Source organism: Eleginops maclovinus, chromosome 20, assembly GCF_036324505.1.
Source record: "Eleginops maclovinus isolate JMC-PN-2008 ecotype Puerto Natales chromosome 20, JC_Emac_rtc_rv5, whole genome shotgun sequence".
NCBI lineage: Eukaryota > Metazoa > Chordata > Actinopteri > Perciformes > Eleginopidae > Eleginops > Eleginops maclovinus.
The window spans coordinates 24,654,761-24,680,395 of NC_086368.1; the positions used below are offsets into that span (position 1 = coordinate 24,654,761).

The 25,635-nt window shown below is 41.8% G+C and overlaps 1 protein-coding gene across 2 annotated transcripts in view; it reads right to left on the reverse strand.

The window, feature by feature from the left end:
* The window catches only part of cdh4 (cadherin 4, type 1, R-cadherin (retinal)), a 204,333-nt gene that overhangs the window by 30,445 nt on the left and 148,253 nt on the right, over positions 1-25,635 (reverse strand). For both annotated transcript variants that reach the window (XM_063911504.1, XM_063911505.1), the window contains 3 exons: positions 14,650-14,805; positions 9,296-9,440; positions 443-615 (listed from right to left, as the gene is read on the reverse strand). In XM_063911504.1, the coding sequence (XP_063767574.1) occupies positions 443-615; positions 9,296-9,440; positions 14,650-14,805 (474 nt within the window). The remainder of the gene's footprint in view (positions 1-442; positions 616-9,295; positions 9,441-14,649; positions 14,806-25,635) is intronic.

Here is a 25,635-nt window from a genome sequence, read left to right on the forward strand (position 1 = left end):
GAGCAAGCAGCATCGCTTTATTTCTAGCACCATCGGCTATAACCCTCCAACACTGCAGCTCCGCTAACATTGCCTATGTGTCACAGCCACAGCTCCCATGGGGTCAGAGTCCGTGTCTCTGCCTTCATTTAATGGCTTGGAAACAGCTAGCCTCACTCTGTTCTCAGTTACAAAAAATATATCACACAGGCTACTTATTAATCTCTCTCGTTATTTCCTGCCTCTATGGTATTACCATACCATAAGAAAAAAAGGCAGTACATTTAATTATAGTGACATTTGCTGCATGAGAACCACAGGCTTCAATTTGTACTGGAGGGTTTAACCCCTGGATGTGTGAACCGCACCGCTGAGTTACTCAACAGTCTCTTATGGCTGGGCGAACAGAAAAAGATCAAATGGTGGGAGTACCAGGGACACGATGCACACAGCTGACACTGACCTCTCTGTCCAGGCCGGCCGCCACGGTGACTATGTCTCCGGTCTCGCTGTTGATGGTGAACATGTTGGGGATGGGGCTGTGGGGCGTCTGCGAGAGGATGCGGTAGCGCACCATGCCATTAGCTGTGGTGGAGTCGTCCGAATCTGAAGCTGTCACCTGCATCACAGACGAGCCTGCGGAGAGAAAGTTAGTTTGTTAGAAATATCTGGAAAGTAGAGGACGTACACCACTGCACACACACTGAAGGAGGTCAAACCGGGGGAAAAGCAAGAGAGGAAAACCAGCGGGTGGCATTCATTAAAATACAAAGATTGCTCTTCAATGTCCGTTGCACACATAGATTTTGAAAATAAATATGGCTTCCAATACCAGTAATGATTTTGTAGGAAATATCAGAGAGAAGTTAGAGAGCTCCAAAGAAACTTAGAAGGACAACAAACCCATTTATAAACTTAAACCAAGTCAATCAGACTTTGCAAATTGCTATGACATTCTCTCTTCTCTTCTCTCTCTCTGGCGAGCAACTTTTAGAGTCAGGGCTATTTCAGAGCAGAGAACAAAAACACAAACAAAACTTGTTAAATAAGCTCCTATTTTAAGCTTTTGCTGCCATGTACTATACTTAGTGCGGTAAAAGTTTTCTCCTCTGCAGAGTCCATTTAGTAATGAGCAGCGCTGGTTCTTTTGCCATTTCCACCATCCATTATTTCAGCCTTCAGCGACACTGTGGCTGCCCTTAATGCTCCGATGCTCTCTACCTATTTGTCTTAGAATCACAGATAAACACTGCCATTGAGGGCAGACAGCACAACGACGGTGGGCACAGGTTGTGTGTGTGTGTGTAAGGAGTGTATATGTGTGTGTTTTCTTGCAGGTGCATGTGTGCATCTGTATGCGGGTGCGTGTGTGAGTCTTCACGGCACGTATTGGGGTGAGAGGCTCTGTGTCACCGCCTCTTCCCCGAGCAGAATTATTGATTTGCACAAGTTTGTCAGCTGGGCTCACAAATGCCACCAGGCAATTAGGAGCACTTTGTGTGGGGAAAAAAGGAGAGATCACCTCGCATCCCTCGCAGGGTTCTGTGAAAATGTCACTTTCCATCAGGCAGCCATTTACAGGCTGCTGCAGCAAAAATACTGTCGGTGTGCAGGAGAAGAGACGGCTGGGGCACTAACATGCTACAATTAGAAACTATGCAAGTACAGAAAAATGTAAAACACAGCAGTCGGAAACATAAGAGCTGAAGTATAAAGAGCCTACGGGGAAACAGAGAAAGGGAGAGAGTGGTAATTATGACGCCTACATGTTGTAATTTTAATACATTTCAGGATGGATCTCTGTTAAAGGGCACCAAAAAGAATCTCAGCAGCTAATGTACGAGCACTGTGGTTACCTCTGTAGGCACGGCAGTGGGTGGTGGGTGCCATGCTGAGCAGGCACTGAGCCAACAATGTTCAATTATCCCTTCAAAAGCAGTCAAAAATGTTCATCAAAAAATACAGCTTGTATGTGTGAAGTAAAAAAAAGTCTGCTTCATGAATGTAAATGGGCTGCTGGACTCAGATTTGGCGCTCCCTGGTGGGTCAGAGCAGTTCCAGGTGTCTCTATTCCCATAATTGTGTCTAGATGGCACCATCATTCCTGTGACAGCCTGTATGGACAGGGTAATTGTAGCCTCAAATTCCATTTCAAACGTCATTAAGTTTCAAAGCAGGATTTGTCACTTTGTCCAGAAAGGAAAAGAAAAGAGTCCGGGGAACGGCTGGAAGAAAAAAAAAACAATTATGGCTATTCCACCGGGGACAGCGTCAATATATAATCGACCCTTCCAGTCCCGTAGGGAGGGAGAAGACGTGATGTTGAATCACATGTCAGCACTGCCACCTCTCAATCACTGAGGAGGATTCAGTGATATGATGATCGTGTGTTTCGGGATGCAAAGAGAGGTGGCCATGCCTGAAAGGGTTAATCCCTGAGCCTGTTTAATTCCTCTTTAATTTGAACACTAATTCCAAATCCTAATTGCTTTTTCACCCAAAATCGCTGGAGCTGAAAATGTAACTGGTGGCAGGCGCGCATAGTGTGGGCCATTTTGCACACGTGACATGAGATCACCGGTGAGGTCTGCTGCCGAAACATTACTCAGCCAGAGTCAACATCTGCCTCCCAATTAAAAGGGAAGATGGAGAAAGAAAGAGGAAGATGGATGGGGATGGACGGATAGAGCAGTAACAGGCTGACAGACACACAGATGCAAAGATAGGAAGCAGAGGAGGAAATGGCAAAGCAGAAAAAAAAAGTGAGAATGAAAATAGAGGTGAGAGGATTTATAAAGACCACTAAAAGCAAAAGTACAAGGGGAAGTCAGGGAGCGAGCAGGCAGGGGCTGGACGGTGTAAGAGGATAATAACTCTCATCAGTGGAGGGAAGATAGAGGTTGAAAGAGTGGCCACAGTACAGTAGATAGAGGGAGAGGAGGAGAAGTATAAGTTGAGAGGTAGGGGAGGAGAGAGAAAAGGTTGAAACCTGGTGAATCTTGGGGGAAGTGATGAAGGGGAGACACGGTTTTCACACAAGAGCCTCTAGTTGAGCCCTGCTACTCCCAGAGGACTCGAGGACACGGTCAAACCATTAAAAAGCCACTTTGAATAGGGTCAGAAAAAGGCTGGGTTCATAAGTGTAGCAAAGGCAAGATCAAATCGGAACGATCGCTGTGACTGAGGGTCTATTCCTGCCCCCTCTCACTTAAGGAACCAGGGTTTTGAAGCCAATGCCAGAGTAAAGGGGCAAAAGAGCTGAACCTGCACAGGACTCCGGTCTATCCAAAAGAAAGGTAATAGACCAACTACTGTGGATGGGATGACTTATTTCTGATGTCAAGGGCTCCGATTTTTGGTAGTCGGAGCACTTCCAAAGCTCAAAGGGCCTGTAATTATCCTGGTTGTTGAATCACCTGAAAGAAAGGTGACAAGTGGCTCTTGTTTGATTCCTAAAGTGGGCCCCTCACGAGTGAGAACTTTAGTACTCCACCTGAGAAAAGATTTGTTCAATGTCCTTTGTGCCTTTGGTTGACATTTTCAACACAATGTCATTAGAGTTTTCTGCTTTGACTTGGACCACTTGCTATTAGAATTGTGGGATCCAGTATTTGGGTGCAGGACCCAGAAACTAAAGGTTGAGGTATTTTAACTCATTGAGTTTGAATGTTCTTAATTAAACCTGTCTTGCAAGTCTGACAGATTATGGAAATACAAGGAGTACCTTTGGTAAAAAGTCAAATAAAAATCTCATACACTGAAAACCAAGTCTAACATATCTTTCTCCACCTGGATCTCTTGGCTAAAGGTCCAACCTATTGAACAACCTTTCTCTGGCTCGACGCAGATATACACACCTACAAAATCCTTAGCTTAGCATCAAGCCACAACTTTCTACAGGGGGATGTCAAACCTGTACTAACAATCTGATTTAGCACACAAACCCCATGCATGTTTGGCTAAGCATGTTCCACCTTTTGGTTTAAAAAAAGTGACCTGTCAGAGGCACAACTGAGAACTTGTAACTATAACCCTAAACCTATAAGCATGTGGGATTATCCAGAGTCCAAAGTGTTAATGTTGGGAAACATTGAAGACAACTTTGGATCCTCAAAGAAAAAAACAGATTATCTCAGTGAGTTTTTCCACAAATGGTTTTCTGTTCATATTCCAAACTAAATATCCACTACTGTAGAACGAAAGGTCAGATGATGTTTTGCCAGCATGCCAAAGGCAAAACACACAGCAAGAGGAAACTCACTGAATTACAGACGCTTGTGGAACTGAGCAGTGAAGGTGTTAAGACTTTCTATCTACTTTGTAACACGTATGCCTACAGGTACAATGGATTCTGTCCTACGCACTTCTTGCGTGTGTCGCTGACACAGAAACAGTCCTTTAAACTGAGGTGGTAGTGCTAATTGCTGAAGCTCTGTGCCGATAAAAGCGGCTCATGTGGCCCTGAGGTGTTATTTCGATTACTTCTATGATATATACTAACAAGGAGGAGTACAGTCAAAAACACCTTCTCGCAGCCAAGGATGAGTACTGATTGAAATATCTCCGTGCTCTTCCACCTCTGCTCTTCTTCTCACTCCATCTCTTTTCTCCCTTGCCAATCCCTAATTACCCCCCCAAGCATGACAGAGAAGCAAAGTCTGTTAAATCTTTCGCAAACTCTTCAGGAGCGCCACAGAGAGAGCGACACAGCGTCCCTCTCCCCCCAATGGGAGGGCAGATCAACTCTGAGAGGAGGCACTCAGCCGTTGGTTTTGATCTTGCAGTCTCCTTTACGGAGGGCTTTTTTTTTGAGAGAAAGGGAACCACTTGCTCTCAGAGTCAAAGAGAAGAGGGGGAGGATAAGGACAGAACATCACGATGCAGATGTTCTGAGCACCCTGCAGCCTCAGACCGGGAGAGCTTTCTGACGAAGTCACGCCATGTCGCTAAAATTATCTGAGGCTACAAAATGCAATGCAGGACTTTCTTATGTCACAGTCTTGAGGGTTTTACACAATTTCCGATCATTTTGTTTACCTAGGAAAGGAAATTACATCCATTTTCTTATGTATGAGTATATGTTTGTTATGAGTCTTGAGTCACAGACCAGCGTTTCCTATAATCCTATATGAGGAGTACGATCCAAACACCTCATTTGCACTCATTTAACAGGTTTAAAACGTTTCTCCGGATAATCTAGTTTCACATTGAATCCCATTTACTCTTCATTAACAAGAGCTGAATTTGATCAGATAGCTCATTTTGTCATGCACTGTTTTGTTACGTGTGATTACCAGCACAAATAAAAATCTGTTAGTCACCGGTTTATTCGGCACTGAGCTCGGGGCCCGGTGGCAGAAAGTGACAAATGGAGCCGTCTCAGTCTGATCCTGGCTGACGGCTCGATCGGATCTCTCCCTACATAACATCTGGTGATGCCGATAAGTGCTGCTCCCTGTAGGTCTCCCTGTTTGACGGCTTTCACTCAGCGCTAGATACGTAGATGTGTTGTAGTAATGCTTCAGAGAACCTTTGATATGTGGGTCTGTGGATACAAGAGGTGATACTACTGCGGATTTACTCACATCCCCTCTTCACTTTGCATTTAGACAACATAAAGGCCAGGGATTTTCATTGAATAAAAAACATACAAAAATAAAGCTTTGCTGCTGTTTTATAAAATAACACACACATATATAGCATATATACATCTTTCTGCTGAGACAGTTGATATGCATGGCCTAAAATAACTTACTATTGTTGTGATGCAGTATTAGGCTTATAGCCAGCAGGACAGGAATTTCCTTACATTACACTTGTTAGACGCTTTTATCCAAAGCAACTTACACACAATCACCACTGTGGGCAATCCCTACAGGAGCAATGTTGGGATGAAGTGTCTTGCCCAGGGACACATCGACATGCTGACTGCAGTGGGACTCGTACTTGCTCTCCCCTGATCCAAACATCGGCGCGCTATCCCACTACGCCTCAAGCAATTAGATATATTTTAGAAGATTCATTTGGACACTTTCACATTTCCAATAATTGTTGAACTATATACTACTAGAAGTTAACAGTAATGTGGTGTCTAACCATGCAGATCATTCAACTATTTCTCTCAGTTTGTTGACAGATCTTCACAGCATCAGGAGTTTAGTGAGAAAATAGGTTTTTAATTGAATACAGGTTTTTGATTTTGGTAAAAACTACGTCTGCTGATAATAATACAATAATATGATATTGTGAAATGTTGTTTGAGATTCTTATTATTTAACATTTCTACTAACACCATGTGACTGTCTGTTGTTGTGAACTATATATATGGTTTAATTTCATATGATATTCTTTGATGTTTCACCACAGTCTGAACCTGCTGTGGACAGTGGGACACAGACAGTTGAGATATTCCAGCAGCATCTCTGGACACCTTTCCCCCGAGCACCACCTGTCAGCTGCGATGCTGTGACAGCTTTCAACACACACCACCTGTAGGCAGGGTGGAAACAGAGTGTGTCACCGGGAGCGACACCTCGGGGATCTCTACGGTCAACTTTGGATCCCTCAAAACCATCCAAGCAACTTAGAAATTCTAGATGCAAACAGTGGATCTGGGAAACTCAGCACGGGTGATTACTGCACTTCATTGATCACTCAAAATCCAACTGAGTAGAGTGCTGTAGGAGGTCAGAACAGAGATGAGTGCCAAAAAAGAAAATGGAAAAGCTGCCAATGTGTTCTTCGGGACAGGGAAGATTGAAAGAGAGAATGAGTGAAATACCCAGAGAACATGTGGCCTCCACAACCCAAGAAATAGGCCCTATTATCCCTCCCACACACTATAGGCTTTCGACTCTGTAGTTTACATTCGTAACATAGTCACATCACTATTTAACACTCACACTTCTATTGGCTAGAGCTCCAACACATTGTTCGTGATAGGCTTAGGGGAGGGACATCTCTAATAGCTTAGTCACAGTAGAGGCACAAAATACAAATTTACTGAACCTTAAAATGTACGATTGTTTCCCTCAGGGTTTACAATTCAATGGTGTGTTAAGAAAAGTGCAAACAAAAAGTTTCCCTAAGTTCTTCTTCTTAGTTACCATTGATATTTGTGAACATACATTCACCTCAAATGCATACGGTAAAGTTTGCTGTGTTGCTAATCTTTAGTGCTGCTGTTTATACAAATTAACTTCAGCAAAAGTGTGTAGCAATTAACTTGAGGTCTAAACTGGGTCCTTATTAGTGAGTAAACGACTTAACTGGCGGAGGATGAATTAAAGATTAAATGGGCCAGAAAAGTATAAAATGTCTCCTTGAACCTACACTGAAGATGAATTGCAGTTGTTCTTGTTTTCTTCGACTAAACAGGCAATTAGGCCAACACAGCTTTCAGCCTTTTTTCCCTAATTAAAATTCATCAATTCAGAGACCAATGGCCGCGCAAACGAAGCTCCACACATACTTTGCTTTTTGACTCTCAACACCTGACATTGTGATTGCTTATTAAAGAGCAGAGGCATTAACCTGTACACAGTGAAACATATTTCTCATTAAGTAGAAACACAGATTGCCTTATGTTCAAAACCAAATCTAAATCAAAGACTGTTGTTGTCACAATTTAAACTGAACAGAGATTATCAGAGTGAAAAACGAAGAAAAGTAGCTTCTGAAATGTCTGGTTGCCCTCGCTAATTAGGAGCTCTGTACATAGACCCACGCTCTACTGAGGACACACACACACACACACACATACACACACACACACACACACACACACACACACACACAAAGTCAATCCCATACTTGTTCATCCATACACGCACAACACGCTTTCCTATATTGTTTACAAACCCCCCCGAGATTTGACTTTGCAACAGAACAATATCTGAACGCCGTGAAGACAAACATGGGTCCTCGGGGTCTGATTGTTAGAACAAGAGTTCTTCCAGTCGAGACATGAAAAGCTCCTCGCGCATTCTGCTCTCGTCTCCGGCTTCACACTGACCACAGCGCTGTTCTCTGATTCTGCGGGAAGGTCTGCATCTCTCCATGCTCCGCGGGATCTGATAATGATGCATCAGGCCGAGATACTGTGACACAAATCTCTCACGAACTCGTCTTCCTCTGAGCCAACTCCAAAACTTCCCTGCCCTTTCACAACCTTCAAATGTTGGCTGGACATAGAAATACAAGTTTATTCAAGAGAGATTGAAACATAAAGGCTGTCTGAAGAAGGAAGCAAAAGAACAACAGCCTCTTATTGGCGACTGATGTAGAGTTTAAGAAGTAAACTGCATCATCAAGCAATAAGAGCCTGTGCATTAAAGTAATATTAAACTACTTGCAATACTTAGAAATTCAAAACAATGCAATAAAACCTTTTAGTTGTTCATAAATCAGTCGAAAGCACGGCTTCCAATAGATTATTGCCTTCTCCGTGCATTCATCTGAATTGTTCCATTATACAATTTAAATTGAAACGATTTTAAGTGATTGCAGGCTTGTATTTATAGGTACTTTATGGGCTCCATTAGGACTTAGACATTCAGATTGTTAACAAAAAGCGCTCATATCGTCTGCCTATAGCAAAATACTTTCCTGTTCCCTTGTTCTTTGGTAACAATGCAAGCTGTGCTTTTGAGCTTGTGGGTCTTCTGTCAAGGCAGTGTTTTCTGAAATTGGGGGTCATGAGACTCAAAACAGGTAATAAAGATAAATGTCAGGAGGCGTGAGATGATTGCCAAGAGAGGGAGGAAGATAAGAAACCTCTTTAAAACTCTTGACGAGGAGTCGCAATTTGCTCCGTTTAAAGGGTCATAAAGGAAAGGAAAATGTGAACGCGAATATTTATTGGATTCTTGCAGACTCGGTGCCCAACAATGGAAAATCAATCCGTCCCTCTCTTTTACCTTCGTCAAAGAAAAAATGACAGAAACACTTTCCAAGTATTGTGTGTTTCAGGTTTTTTGTTAACTAAGATGCTAAACCTGACCCTGAAACAGACACATCAATCCATATTTACTTGCGACACCAACTGTTTTTTTTGTAGCCAAACATTTCATGTCTGAAGGTGAAACACTTCTTCTTTTAAACATGAAAAAAGACTTGGATATCAACAGGCTTTTAGTGTGTGGGAGAGCTTTGGGATTTTTGCCTTTGCAGACCATTTACATGCACAAAAACCTATACAACACACTACAGGGGGAAAAAACCCTAAAAGCATAAAAGGGAATCGTTAAAGCTATACAAGAAGGAGTCTTTATTCGCACAATAAACCACTGGTGAAAAACTTCCAAGTAACTCTTACCTGGTTTGGACCCTTCAGCTACAGAGCCGTTGTACACCTGGTTCTGAAACTCTGGTCGGTTGTCGTTCATGTCGATGACATAGATGTACAGATCGATTGGGTTCTCCACCTGGTTACCATTCATGTCCACTGCATGGGCTCGCAGCTGTCAATCAACACACACAAAGACACTTCATTAGCATTCAACTCTGAGCATGAGCTTGCATAAATATTCCAAGTGTAGCTCAGCTGACAACAGGATCTGGTTTGATTGATGTGAGATTCTGCTGTCTGTCTGGACTGAAGCAAACTCAGTCAGTACACAACTTTGACTTTATTCATTGGCATCTTCATTTAACTGGCAAATGTTGCAGTTCTTGTTTGCCAACAAGTATCCTGTGGGTATGTTGGCACGGACCACAACAACACAGAGAGGGGCAAAGTAGTGAAATGTTCCAGACGCTCCAACAACACCTATTTTGTTGTTAGCACAGCCAGAGGCCTGAAAAAAATATCAGAGAGGTGTTTGAGCTCAAGCTGTGACTTCTTTTTGTGCAGGGGGAATGTTTGTCTCTGCTTTGTTTTGACAAAGCCAGCCATTTGGATGGATGTCTCTGACTGATGATCTGTTCCTTGACAATTCACAGCGTGAGAACAGATAGAGCGAAGAGGGAGAGGACGGAGGAAAAAAGAGTGGCACGGGGAAAAAAGGCAAGTGAGACGGGAAGGAAAGGAGGAGAGTGACTGAGCCTTGTGCAAGTAAATGAGAGATGAAAGCACAAAGAGGAAGTGTGGGGGCTTGAACAGGGAGGACTGACAAAAGCAATCATCATCTACAGTGGGATGTCTTAATCTCCAGCCCTGCCGCTACACACCCTCCACTCCCCACCAATCTCCACTAATGATACCTAACATAACGCAAAGCTTTGTAATAGCCCTGGAACCAAACGGGGACCTGTTCACTGCGACTTACATTACCTTTTTCAATTGCAAAGAAATCTATATCCCCTGCTGAAATGTTATTCAATCATCACATGGCTTGGTTAGGGGAGTAGGGCTCCCATACTGGCTAAAATTGACAAACTGGCAGCAAAATATTTCGTCTGCCACAGCGCACCGGCAGAGGAGGATCTGCCTGCCAGCCTATTTACAAGAAGTCGTGATGTGTTGTGGGCTGACATGAAGGATTGAATGGCGGCACCTGCCTTTCCCCGAAACACAACTAATCATGTCGACTTTTGTGACTGCCTGTCAAGGATGTTTCAAAACATACCCCAACACGCTGGAGCATTCACACACACATCCAAACACCTATTCAGACATGTTTACGCATACTAACACGGACATTGACAAAGCGTGAGGATACACGCCGGGGGGGAGATGCACACAGCCAATCAAAAAGGCCCTCTTTAAGCCACTTAATGATCCTCAAGATGCTAGTTTTCCATTGGCTGAAGCACAACAAACAAACATGGAGAGGAGAAGCAACAAACAAACAAGCCCAATCTGTTTCCTCAGCTGCGTGGTGAGGGATGTGTGACTGCTTCAGTGTGTGTGTGTGTGTGTGTGTGTGTGTGTGTGTGTGTGTGTGTGTGTGTGTGTGTGTGTGTGTGTGTGTGTGTGTGTGAATATGTGATAATAATTGTGTGTTTTGTCTTTTCCGCCCATGGATTTGTGTGTCCCTGCTTGCTTCTCAAATTTCTACATGTGTACATATCTCTATATTTGCGTGTCTGTGTGTGTATATCTGTGTGCTCGATGGAGGAAATGGAAATGTGATCTAAGGGCCTGGAGGAGTGTGTGCGCATCGCAGACTGTATGCGTGTGAGCCGACATCAGTATTCTGCAGGGTGAGCTTTAGTATGACTGGACCGACCACAGAGGAGAAATACAGTTTGTATTCGGCCCATTGGTCCCCTTACCCAATATATAACCACACATGGTACTTCCAGAAGTCCTGGATGACTTTATACTGTGTAAGGCAGTTCTGTTTCTGCTAAAATATTGTAGCTATTGGTGCGTATGCCAACTACGTACTGATGTGTAACGATACACCCATTAAAGGGGCACAGACAGGACTCTATAACGATTTGTTTGTCCTTTTTTTATTAAGATGGCAGTGAAGCTCTCTGGAGGCGATGACTATCAGTTGCATAGTCACCCCTAATGGATTGTTGAAACATTTAGACATTTAAGATGATAAAGTTCAAGTTACATTCTTATGAATTTCATAGCTTCTTTTATCACCAGCAGGTAAAGCTTTCACTTGTTCAGTGTTTGGTTTAACATTTAGTAAGATGCATCATTACCAGACAATATATCAATGACTTGATTCCCCGAAACTTTACATCTGAATCTCAATTTGTCCAATATTTTGATTTATGAGCAAATATCTGAAAAATGAAGGACATCACCATCACTCATCTTAAACGGTAATTAACAAATGCTGGCATGCTTACACGCTGAACTAAGTATAACATGGTAAACATTATATCAGTTCAATATCAGTAGTGAAGTTTGAATGAAGTTATGATATTAATTTATACTCAATATAAATAATCAATTTCCGATATTTTTTTTATGAAACTAATTGTCTCTGCTAAGGAGGAATTCGCTATCCTAATGCCTAAATAGTTACATTTAATGACGTCCATTAAGTCATTATTTTTTAACTACCACCAAACTGATATGGGTTACCTGTGTAAGACAGATATAAAAACCCTCTCTACAAACTGAAGAATATGCATTCATACAAACAAACCAAAACATCGCAGACATTCTCATATTTGCTCAATTCTCCTTTTGCCCGGCTGACTCACGGCAGATCTGTCTGACAAAGCAGAGGCTCAGGCTCAACACCCACTCCCCTAACCTCGCAGAGCGCCTCCCCATGGTGCTAGTCTGTCAAAAACAGCAGCCTCGTCTCTCTTTTCACTTGAACCCAGAACTAAGAAGCAAAGTTTGGCCTGTGAGAGAGCAGCAGGAGTGGGAACTTCCTGTTAAGTTGAAAGAAAGTAAGCAATGGACTAAATTTCCCCTGGGTCAAACTCTGGCTGCCTTCTCCTACAGCAAATCATACATCACATCACAAGCAGCACGGGCCCACGGAGTCTAAACAGAAGCCACATTCAACTTGAATTGCCCTCAGCCTAACATGCTGTTTTCACTACAGGCAGTGTCAGAAAAAGAACTGTTTATGGAGCAGCTGTCCTTTCCCAGGGACCAATATCAGCGCTGCTTTATTGATCCCAATTTGCTGGTTGAGGGTGAGAGCTGGGACTGAGACGACTAACATGCAGCAGCGACCGAAGCCTGTCAGGTAACAAGTGGGGCAACAAGAGGCTCATCTAAACCTAACCGGAACATAGACACACAAAAGAACGGGACAAACCAATGAAGAAGCCAATCATCTGAGGCTTTGTGTGTGTTTATAGTTGCTTCACGTCCCTCATGTGTGCATTGGTGTTCATAATGTGTGCATACTGCTCAGAGAGTGCGCTGACAGAGATCCACTCTCCTTTATTCTATTCTTCCTCCGAGACGGCAGCATGCTTTTGAATTAGCTCTATCAGCAGCACAGCCATCTATCATGCTGACAGGCACGCGGGTGCTGTGAGTCTGACACCGGCGCTCACCTCGAGTGGAGGTGTTAGTCTTTGCTGATATTAACTGAAACCCGTAATGTGTGTTTATGAACGGCTCCAGCGTTAACACAAGTCTCATGTGGTCTGCCTTTTTAATTCACACGTTCACAGAGCTGTTTAACCCCAAGTTCCAGAGGGGCTGGTCATGAATTCAAACCCCCAGCCTCGTTCCTGTGCGTGCGTGCGTGCGCGTGTGTGTGTATGTGAGTGTGTGAGTGTGTGTGGTGGGTAATCCTGCAGGGCATATGCACTGCTAACTGTACAGCTGTCAACCTACACCTTTTGAACAGTACAGCTGCAGAGAGCACTAGAACAACATGTGAGGGTGGTGAAGTGAAACGGGAGGACAGGGAAGAGGGGAGCACAAACAGAAAGTAAGGAGAACAGAAGAAAAGAGAGAGACCCTATCGTCCTGTCCCGAGAGACACTGCAGGGAAAACATGCTGTATTCAGGCGCTGGTATACTGTGAGAGTTTAGCTTCCCGAGGATAAACATACCATATTTAGTTTTAGCTGTTTGTTACGGACTTTGTATATTACGGTCTTTAGATTTGTTCTTAATTCTCTGAAAAGGCAACATTAGATAGTGTGTCATTTGCATATTAAACATAACAAACAACACAAAATGATGTTCATTTATTTAATCAACCGGGGAAATGTAATTGTGATATCTTTTAATTATAGATTGTTTACTCTTTAATCTGCAATGACCGGCAAAAGGAATGTCATTTTACAATAACTCTCTGGAACGGAAATTTCTTCTAACATTTTTACTGTATTTTTATCAAACTTTGAGCCTGAAATCTCCACTACGGTTTGTGCTTTCATCTCTCACTACAGCCTTTTTCCAGTTTCATTTCTATCTACATTTTTTCACAGAATGGTTTGTTCATTTATCCTGCATTGCCTAATTTATATGACATTTTAATTTTAAAAACACACGGAATTCTTTTCTATTTCTGTGGCAGAAATTAATTTAATTTAATTTAATTTATTAATTTAGTGATACAAAGAGAATCCAAAATTCCCCAGGGTAAAAATATTTGATTCAAATATCTCAATTAATCCTGACTTTATCCAATGTTCATGTTTTTTGTTCCAGAAATGCATGCAATTTAGCACATATTTAATAAGACAAAGCTTCATATGCATCTCAAACATGCATATCAAATGTTATTGCCTTTGTGTTAAAGTAATCAGCAGGAAAAGTTTCATGGTGATATCTGGAGTTGAAATCTTTGCCCTTTTCACCCTTAAAGTATAAACACACATCAAGTATCAATCAGCATTCGGTGCATGTACACACACACTTGAAGCTGCAGCTGCTCATTAGCTCTGATGGTGAGAACAGAGAAAACAGTTTTCCTGCACTCCACCTTGGATCTGTCTCTTCTTCCCTGTGTTTTATCCATCGCGCTCCCAGCACAGTTAAAGCTCAATATAAATGCCAGCTGAAGTGGCTGTGTGTTTTGTCAAGGCATTCAGTGCTGGCTCGGGCATCAATCAGAACCTGGAGATGCTGGTGGGAAGGTAGCGCACTGTTTCTCTGAATGCGCTCTGACAGGGTCTACTTTCGGCAGGCAACATTAGCGTTAGAATAAAAGGTAGACACGGGAAGAGAAAAGGCGAGGCACATTTCCACAGGGGTAATGAGGAGATGATAATGAGATGGACGTTAATGGAGCTAGAGTGGAAAGAGAAACAGAAGAGACGTGCTGGTTTCTGCCTTACATGGAAGGAGGCTCTCTCCTCTCGGTCCAGGGGTTGGGTGACAAACATGTTGCCACTGATGGGGTCTATGTTGTAGATCCCACTCGGGGGCTGATCAGCTCCTGCTCCGGTGATGCTGTAGCGGATGCCAGCAGCCTTGTCTTGATCAGAGCGGATCTGAGAAGAGAAGCAGAGAAACGCGTTTTAACAGATTCAGTCTTTTGAGGCTTTTTAGGACTTTTGCAACAGAAAGCACAAAACGATCAGAGACATAAATTGTCAGAAAGAAGAAATGCATTGTGGAGTGAAAGAAGAGAGAAGAGTGGGATGTTTGATCGATACATCGATGGAAACGTTTCTACTGACGTCTTTCTTTTGTGCTGATGCTTTGAACCCACAGCCTGAAGGTAGAAATTGAAAATTGAACAAGGAGCGGCGAGGGAAACAGAGCCACTGTCAGACGGTGTTGTCCGACCTGTTGATTTCGTGGTTTTTCTCTACATTCTCAGCAGACCTTGAACATTGTAAGAATGACCTTACCGCCAGCTGTGATGGTGTTTCTGACGGCTACCTGTCTGGATGATGTGAAAATGATTCACGCCGCTATTCTCGACCACACTGACTGGTGCTTAATATCTCAATGTGCGGGTTTCACCTTTAACACCCCAGCTGTTATTTCTCACACAATTCACAATGTGACATTTAAAGAGTGATATGTTTTACTTGGAACAGGTTTCAGTGTGAGCGCCTCCGCTGCCACAGCAATAACGAAATATCCATACTTTTGCTCTTGCTGACTTGAAGAAGACAAAGGGAGATGGGATTGAAGCATCTCTTTCTGTGGCATTGATTTTCAGTGGTCTCCGAGGGTAGCGTCTCAGCACACAATGCACAATAAGATGTTAATTAAATTGGTGGGTTTGAAAGTGTTACAACTACTAATACAAAGCCTGTTACCTCCGAACACTCCAAACAGGTATTATTAATTCACTTATTTAGGCGTTAAGATCAAATAAACAAAAGATAATTTTCTCAACTGAACTTTTGTTTTTTCCCAGTCAACTACTACTTTAACTTTCCAATCATTTGCCATTGTGTTGTGTTATTGTAAGTGTTTGTGGCCATAATTAAGAGAATAGCTTTCGACGTGCATCTGACTACAAAAGGTTATTACAGAAATGGTGTTTGTATAGAAATTGCTTACGATCCTAAAGTGAAATGATCAATACGTTTGAATCCTTTGAATATTGTTATTTTTTGATCCTTTCCAACAACACACACTTTTACTAAATACTGCACACAGCCAATTATGAATTTGGTCAGTAATTACTATATGCTAGAAACAATGCGTTAAGATGTTTTTCTACGCTGTAAACGTTAAGGTATAAAGTTAAGTAAAAGTATAATATTTGTTTTCACTTTTATATACAAATTACAAAACAAAATGAGACTCAAGCTATAATTCCTGGCACAAAATGGACAATATTAAGAACCTTGAATTATGAAACAAAATGTGAAAGCTAAAACTAAATCAGATTTACACACAATACCAAACTCAGAGCTTTAATGTCAAAACATGTTTTTAAAAAAGCTCCTTTATGTTTAAATCTCAAAAGCGTCGAACACTGCAATGCTTTTTTACATGCCTTCCTAAAAAAAGACCATCAAAGAAACTGCGGTGAAACAGAGCTGGTTGATCATTGTAGAGGATACCTTTAATCCCTACAATGGCTTCCAGTAAATCACAGAAGTGACTTTAAAGCTCTTTCATAAATCTCCAAATAGGGCTGGAGCAAAACGCATCTCAGATATGTTTCATCAGAACACACGTGTCGGACCTCCGAGGGAAATCTGTTGGTAAAACCTGTTGTCAGAAACACGGTGCTGCTGCTCTTAGCTGACATTTAGGATTTCTTTTGAAGATATTTTTGGGACCAGAGACGGAATCTAGCATTTTTTCGAGATAGCATTTTTTGATATTGATATAAAGACTCTTCTTTCTGTGGGTTCAGGGTCCACCCCTCGTACTTGGCAACGGACACCACATGAGGGCTGCCAGCTCTAACCACTGAGCTATCCGGTGTCCCAATGGCTTTTGGTATGGTATTATTGGGAATAACAGAAGCATGTTTTGTGATTGTGTTTAGGAAACAAAATCCTATCTTGTCTTAGAATAAGAATTTAGCTATAACAGGATTCGCCAAATTTAGGAAATTCTTAAATTAGGATTCCTAATTTAGGAGGTCAAACACCCTGAAAGCCCTTAAATTCAATATAGGGAACAGTAGGCTAGCTTGAGCAAAGGCTAAATATAAGGATTATAGGCTACTCAAAATGTATAATGATATAATAAGTGAACATTGAAAGTCAGGTTTCCGCTTCTCAACGGACACAATTAGTGCCCTCGTCTCCTCGTAGTGAGAAAGTAACGTCCGTTTCTTTGTTAAAAATAGCCTGCTAGCTAAAACAAATGAGAGCAGTTAATACTATGGCTTGTGCATCTCCAGTAGCCTTCTGTAACATACCAGAAGTACCAGTACAGAGAAACAGTACAGAACTGTAGAGTGAAGAATGCATTTTCTAATTGCAATGAGTCCTCAGCTCTGGGACCAACTTCCTGATTGTGCCACGGTGCTCCAACTGTAGCCAGCTTTTAGTGAACAGATCGAATCCTCTCTATATTGTATGTTCTTTTAGCTAATCAAATGGCTCTTTTTAATATATTATTTATTTGTGTTCTTTTAACTGTGTTATATTTCTGTGATCCTTTTATCTGCTCACTTGTAAAGCCCTTTGAACTTTCGACGTGCATGAGCTGTATAAATATAAATACACTTGCCTTTGTGTTTCCAACCTTTTCCTCCTTCGACCTTAACAGTTCACCCATCTTCTCCTCTCTGCTCCTCACAGGTCTGTGGGTTGTGAGCAGTTCAACTCAGTAGGGAGAGTTTTTCTTTCTGAATTTGATCTATTTTTACGTACTTTATCCTTATTATTTCATCTTCCCAGTGAAGTCGACCTCAGATTTTGTCTCTTTTTTTTCCATTGCGACTGAACCATCACTATGGTTACAAGTCAGAGGGAATGATCACAGAGTCAAACGGAGAAAAAAGGGTATTTTTTTCCCTCCCTCTATCTTTCTTTTCCCCCTCCTATGCAATTTGCCTGGTCTGTGGGGTTGCAGATCATGCATGAAAATGAAATTACTTCATCCGTTCAGCAGTGACGGCGGCTTCTGCATAAAACATCTCTCTGTTTGAACATGATACCCTCTCTCTTAATTTCCAACGTCTTCCTCCCACACCCCGAGTATGGTGCTCCGCTGCGAGCTTTCACACCTGCAATTTTCATTTCCTGAGTTCACTTCACACAGGATCCATAAGTGGACCTTTGCAGGTTCAGGTGTAATGTATAGTGTTGCATTGCTCCTATCAATCAGCGGCTGTTCTACTGTTCTGTACATGCAATCACTGCAGCGGGACAATGATACTGTAAGGCTAATTACATTATTATTCACGACGCCCACCATCTGCCAATCAAGTCATTTAATCGTTCACCCTCACCATCATCATCAGATGAAATAACGCGGTGGAGAACAGACAGTTTGTGCGTTTCATTAGTGAGAACATGCCTGAGAAATTCTCTGTGATCTGTGTAGGAGTGGGACATGTTAAGGTCTCACCGTTCAAAACAACAGCGAGGAATATAGAGAAGTACATTTACTCAAGTACTGCACTCAAGCACCATTTGGAGGTACTTCACCTGAGTTTTTTCATTTTCTTGCTGCCTTGCACTTTGACACTACTACATTTGAGAAGCCAATGTTGTACTTTTTACTCCTCTACATTGATTTGAGAGCTTTAGTTATTAAATAGATTAAGACAATTAGCTAATTCAAAACATAAATCAGGTAATAAATACACATTGTCATATAATGGCAGCGTTCTAAACAGGGTAACAGGGGAGCTGTGCCCTCTCACTTTCACCGTGCGCCCTCATACCAAAACGGTTACTACAAAATATGAACATCGTGGCGAATAGGCCAGCAGATGGCAAAGACAGCTTTGTTTTTATAGACTCTGACGTTGCATTGCTGTTTACGTCCGGGGTTCCATCTTATATACAGGCTTCATGTTTTAAAATATCTTTAGTTCTGGAAGATCAGCGCCCTCATTCTATATTTTTCTAGAAAAAACCCCTGAATATGTTAATATATCCAGCAGCCTTTTAAAAGTCAGTGGTGTAAGTGATTAGATTGGAGTACTGGATGTACTTGTATTTTACTTGAGTATTTCTACTTCTACCCAACTACAATTCAGAGGTTAATAGTGTACATTTACTTTATTTATGTAATACCTTTAGTTACTTTGCAGACCTGGATAATGAAATTAATCAACACTTAAATATGGCTTTTATTTATTCGTAAGCTACCCTGCAGCATATAAAGTAATTAAAATAATATTATACTCATAAATATGAAATGGGCCAATCTGCAGAATGAGTACTTTTGGTACTGTGAGTATATTTTGATGCTAATCATTTTCTACTTACTACATTTTGAATGCAGGAATACTGCTTTTCACAGAGGATTTCTACAACTTGGTATAGTTCTAGAGTACTTCTTCCCCTGCTGCAAAACAATACGTTATGTTTGAAGTCCCATCTGCTCCAGTTGCAGGAACATACCAAAAAGGTAAAATCAATTATTTAAAAACGATCCACTCTGCATTATTTTTTGCATGTTGGTATTTCTTGGATGCATAAAAGGCAGCGTGGAGCCGTGTTTGTGTGTCTGACAGGTGAAAGCTTCTCTATGAGCACACCAGAGCGAGGATCAAAAGGACCAGCCCAGTTCAATAATTAACTCGACTGTAATGCTGGAAAACACGTGAAATGTTCACCTGCCACGGCTCTGTGCTTCTGCTTTCGGATGTGTGAGTGTGTGTGTGTGTGTGTGTGTGTGAGAGTTTGTGTGCGATCTGTCTCTTCACTGGGACTTCAAAGCTGAGCATGTGTAGCTGGCACAGTGGGTGAAATCGCCCCGAGACGAGACAAAAGAGCTTTTACACGTCATGCGGCCTCTGCTTCCTCGGCTGTTTAAAATTCCACATTAAGGCCACCTGAGACCACATGTCACATTTGCCGGTGTCTCTTAATGAAGAGGCTTTATATCAATAAATTGAATAAATGAAGAAGCAGGGCTTCTTGGAGTCCTGGGAATCCCATGAGTGACAACTGTTCAATTGAGCCATTTGAATTGAATGCTAATGATGAAAGCTGGGATTTCAATCCCCCCTCTCCCTGTCCATGTATCCATCGCTATGTTTCATTCTCCCTCTTACTTCCCTACCTCCTGGCACACAGAACTGCTAATAATCACGCTAAAAATAGAGGAGGGAGGCCGATGCAAGGGACTTAACTGGCTGTCTGTCTCCGTCACATCACAGCAGACATCAGATAAGTGACCTATTTGTAGCTCTTTGAGAGTGATTTCCTTGATTAGTGACAACTACTGGGATCCTGTGGGACAAGCTATCAGCGTGAGAAGAAAGATGGAGAGGGACGGAGGCTGAGAGACACAGGGAGGGAAAGCAATGGGGAGTTGGGGGAAAATTAGATGAAAAATTAGTGTTCTGGTAAACTCCTCGGGGTGACGCCAGGCACACAAACAGAAAGAGGGAATGGAAAGGAATACATTTCCATGTACCGAGCGTGTCGGCTGGCTGCCTAATTAGCTCAGTGTGACGTTTCTGTCTGTCCAAATCTCCTTTAATTGATCCAACCCTGTATGATTATCCTATCTGCTTAAATAGATTGATGCATGCAGAAACAGGGGACTGATTTATTTGATAGTTCTCTCCATTTTTGACTTTTTTGCACTGCGGAATGAGCAGAGCAGCATTTGGCTACACAAAGGATAGCCACGTCCACATGGAGCTATAGTTCTCCTTCCCTGGCAGTGCTTTGCTTCCAGGAAACAATAATCATTCAACCAGGAAGTCATTAAAGGACAGTGTGCTGCAGGCACCCATGGGATCATTAAGGGTTACTGTGTGCTATGGGCTAATGTCACACAATAATGGGAATCTGTGGTTTACACTCTTTGATAGCCTCTTTTATGTCTCGTCCGCACTTAATAGTTTGGGCTTGTTGTAGTCCTTTGGCTTCACACACACATCTCTCTCTCTCTCTCTCTCTCTATTTTATAGCTCTTTATGGGCTCAGTCACATTACTTTGCCTTTAGGGCAAATCTAACACCCCCCACAGGTTACACATGACCACGCAGAGTCACAACAGGAAACCAGGGGACAATTCCACAGCACAGATCTATCCAACACAGTATTCATTTACAAACACACAGCTACTCTATTATCAGAGGGGCAATGCTGCATGCTGGCACCTCTTTTTTCAATTGTTCAAATGCTAGAGTGAAAAAAAGTGTCCTCTGCTGTAGGTTAAAGATGTGTCACATGCACAAGACACGGGGCAATTGCATTTGTCTTGCAATTTAGCAACAGTGTCAGTTAGGTCATGTCCATTTAACGTGCTTTGCAAAAAATGGTGGCTTTGTGCTGAGCTTAAGCAGCACCGGGTAAATCAGTTTGGAAACGCTTCAAGGGCAAAATGTCTTGTCCATCTACTTCAAATCATACATATTGCATATATTGGTGATCGTCATAAAGAAGTGGTTAATGGATATTCTGGTAATATTCACCCTGTCTGCCTTCATAATGGTTGTCAAATTGGAGTATTTACTTTGTTTTAATTAAAACATATTTCATTTTCAAGGGAAGATAAGCTCAAATGAACAGTCTCAATTTAAAGATGTGGTTAATTGTACCCAAAACCGCATCAGTAGCCTGGTCTTTCCTCACATCGGAAATGATTGGCCATCTTTATATTAGATAGATGCATTTTAAAAGTTTATATATGAATTGTTCCTCAAAAGTTAACTTACTAGCTAAGGCACCAGACAAGGGTTTGTTTTTGTCTGAATATGACATGGTAAAAACAGAGCAGACAAGCCCTATATGTCCTTTTTATTCCCATTAATTCTCATATATTCCACATACAATCCTGTTTCCATGATACATTTATCAGAATGTTGTAATCCTAGTCAGAATAGACTCAATTCTGATAGAAATGATCCTTTTCTTCATGAAGTGTCTCAAAGAATACAGGAAACCGAGCGGTGGTTTAATTGTACTATGTAATGATGAATTGCTTTTCTCTTGATTGTTTTATTTGTTTTCCTCTACACTAGGGTTCCATTTATTCGGGATTTGTTATCTCAAATTGATCTTTGGGGCTTGTGCATTAATAAACTGGTTCTTCTTGGTAATTATACATTAATAAAGACGCGTTTGAGACGCACTCATGTCATATTTGTTTAACAGAGTAAATAAAGTGAGACACATGAAGTCAGCTACTTACTGTATATGACTGGGTGAGACAGGCACTGATGGCGCCTACTGCACTTATAACATTTTGGTTTGAAGGATGGAAGTATTTAAGTTTGAGGGATGGTTAATACGCAGTAAAGCCAAATTAATGGCATGTCTGTGCTGAGGTGCATTGTGGGAAGAAGGGATGCCAGACACTCAGGGCACAGACAGGCAACGACTGAGCCCTCCTCAGTCACGCTTTAGCTGTCATAGCTGTCAAGCATAATTAAGACAGCGCCTGCCAAATATCTGGATGCCTTTAATAGAGACGACTGAGTGGATGCCGCGTAGACTCACAAGCTCTGCTTTTAGACTCTGATTCCCACTCATCACTGCCTGTTTACGTTGGCACGCGAGCCTGTGAGACAAAACAATATGGTTTCTAAACCGGGTTGAAGCATGGTTCTGAACATTGACTGACCGACATGTAAAAATGAACCCTTTCAGTTCTTGTGCACATACAAACAAACATGGCGTTAAACAAACCAATCAGAAATGTCTCTCTTTCCTATGTCACTTGAAAGCTCATAGGAATATAAATACCACCCCCAACTCTGTGCAGTTCTACAAACGGTTTGAAAACTACCGTTACAAAAGTGCGTCCAATTTTTTCTTGAAGGACAATAAAAGTAAACTGATTTTTCGGGGGTTGGGCATCAAAGAAACCCTATTATGCTTTTTGGGGTTTTCCCTTTCCTGTAGTGTGTTGTATTGTCGGTAAGGGCAAAAGTAACACATTGTTGGTGACAGCCTAAGGGGCGGGACATCTCTAAGTGGCTGACCAAAAAGAACAGAGCCAGCCAGCTAACCAATAAGACGGACTGGGCTCTGGTTTCAGACAGAGGGTGAAAAGAGGTGCTGCAGCACAGGCAGTATGAGAAAAATACAGCTTTTTGAACATTAAAGCATGGAGACATGTCACAGTAGAGGTAGAATATAAAAAATATGAAGCTGAAAATGAGCACAACATGTCCTCTTTAAGACATAAAAGACAGCTTTTCCGACCGTGTGAATTAAGTGTTATCTACAGAAATGATGAGAAAATAAAGTTTTGTTAAAAGCTTTGAAAACATGTTCTACTTCAATCCTAAAATACAAATATGAACCTGCAAGTAAGCCTCACATGTATCCTTTAAGTAATACAGCAAACGGTTCATAGTGAGCACAAGTTAGAGGTATTGATATCAAAGCACCTAATGTCTGGTTCATCACGGGGATTCAGTTGAAGCAGAAAACTATCAGAAGTTTTCACCCACTTTTGAACAGAGTTTTAGAGATAAATATATGTAATTTGCTCTTTGATGCTCTCACACTCTTCCCCCTTGAAATTTCCCTAAAGTATTCTGAGTTTCCACTAATTTCAGCTGCAAGATTATACATCTAATTTCTATTTGCTTTATTGCTCCTTTTTAAGCTGCAGCCTGTCAACTTGAGGAACTGCTTTCATGCTATTTAACAGTCCTAAAATATGCTTCAGTTTGTTTTGTATTTTCCCGAGCAGTTTCTCAGCAGGTCTGGCACCTTTGTGAGTGGTTTTAAGGAGAAAGAAATGACACTTTGGTGCTTGAATAGACTACAGATGCTCATATCTTGAGCAACCTCACTTCAGTGTTTCCACTGGGATTAAAATATTCAGATCTGACAACAAACCTTTGCACTCGTGGCAATGCTGGAATAGCTGCTAACACAAGTAACTGCAAATGGGTAAACTGCTATGTTAAACAGCACTATCAAAAGCATCTGCGCTTCTGCAAACTACACAGGCTGCCTTGAAAATCGGTGTGTTTGATAACGTCTCATCTTTCCCCGCTGTTATACAGTACGTGTTTTCTCTTTGTTGAACATGAGGGAAATGGCAAAAGTACATGCTTTTTAACTTTCTCTTAAATTTCAGTTTTGCATTGCTTTGATACTTCCTGCTGTGTGCTTGTCACTCTTCAAAGCTAATGGGGCACAGGAATTCAAATAATCTGATAGGCCATCCACACAGACGTGCAATGAAATGACAGGGGAGGAAACATAAGGTAGGAGATAAAAGACGCAGAGACGCTGACAGAAAAGGAAGAAAAATAAAGGACCTTACGTTTTTTTGCCAGCCTTCAAACTTTCCCTCCTACAAAATATAATAACAACCTTACGAGAGAGTGTGGCGATAAAGAGGGGTAAAATCTGTCATTTAATGGTGTCATGAGAAGGGAATGGTTTTAAAAATAGTCACACAGGAGGTCTGTGAGAGAGAATCTGCACAGAGCTCAGCTTTAATATCCCTCAAGTGAGAGCCAGTGACAGCCACCACACAGTTATCCTGATATTCATAAAGTCTGGGCCTCGCAACACGGGCATGCTGGTCCATTATGGATCAGTACCGAACGGGAAATGAACCAAGCCCTATGCAGCTTTTTTTCCCTTTGGCATCGTCTTTTTCATTTGACGTCTTTTCCCAGTCTGTCTGTGTTTGTGCTGCTGTCCATCTCTTTCTGTGACTCAGCCTCCTGTGCTCACCTCCCACTAATGCTCCCAGTGGGAGGGACGCAGCAAGACTCCCATCAATACCAACGAGCAAGAGTCGCCACCTGAGGAACAGTTGTCTGCTCTGGTCCAGACACTGTTATTCTTCTCTACATTCAAATGAGGTGAAATGAATCCTTGGGGTTACTGAGGTTACCTGAGGTAAAGCTTCTGTGAAGTGGATTTGGATTTAAGGATAATAGAGAGAGACTTTTTTTTTTAGCTACACAGTTTAGAGGAAACGACATTGAAACCTTTTGGTGATGATGTTTTTCTCTCCTCCAGAGGAGCTATTTTAATGTGATGTATAAGAGGAAAAGACAATCCAGTTATAGGTGAGTGTGAAAAGAGGGAAGAAGCTTAGAAGGCAACATCTGAGAAAGCGGAGGCATCCTCGAAAATATCTCTTTTAATGAACACCAGAATGCCTTTTAAATGCCTGCAGCATTTCCAATAAATAACCCTCAAATGAAAGTTTGTTCTCTTTATAAAAACAAATATAAGTCTTTCGAGCATTATTTAAAATCCTCATATGGATCACAGATATCTGCAAGGTAGTCCTTAAAATGTTGACCGGTTTCTGCCTCTTCTCTTTAACTTGAATACCCTCCAACTCCTGTATGCCATTCGTCGTTACCCAGGAGACAGAAAGAACTTCCACCGCTTTTACATTTTGTGTCTACTCTAAAATAGATTAGATGCTTTCTCAAGCGTGCGTGCACACACACGCACCTCACTGCCTCCACCTCAGACCATTAACCAGACGGAGGAATGAAATGTAGGATCGGAAAAGGGGGCAATTAGAAGGAGAACAAATATTAATGGAAGTTAAGAAGTGACTCACAAACCCAATTACAGCATTAGCCAGGCAATTTAGATGAGCTCTGCGAGAGCCGAGAATCCTGTTGAAATGTACCAGCGGTCTCTTTGCATTAACAATAGCATTAATTCCCCTGATTCACAGTGCAGGGAGAAGAATAGAGCAAATACAGCCATTCTCTCCTCTATAAAGAGATTCAGCGATAGGGAATGGAGGAGCAGAGGCCGCCGTTC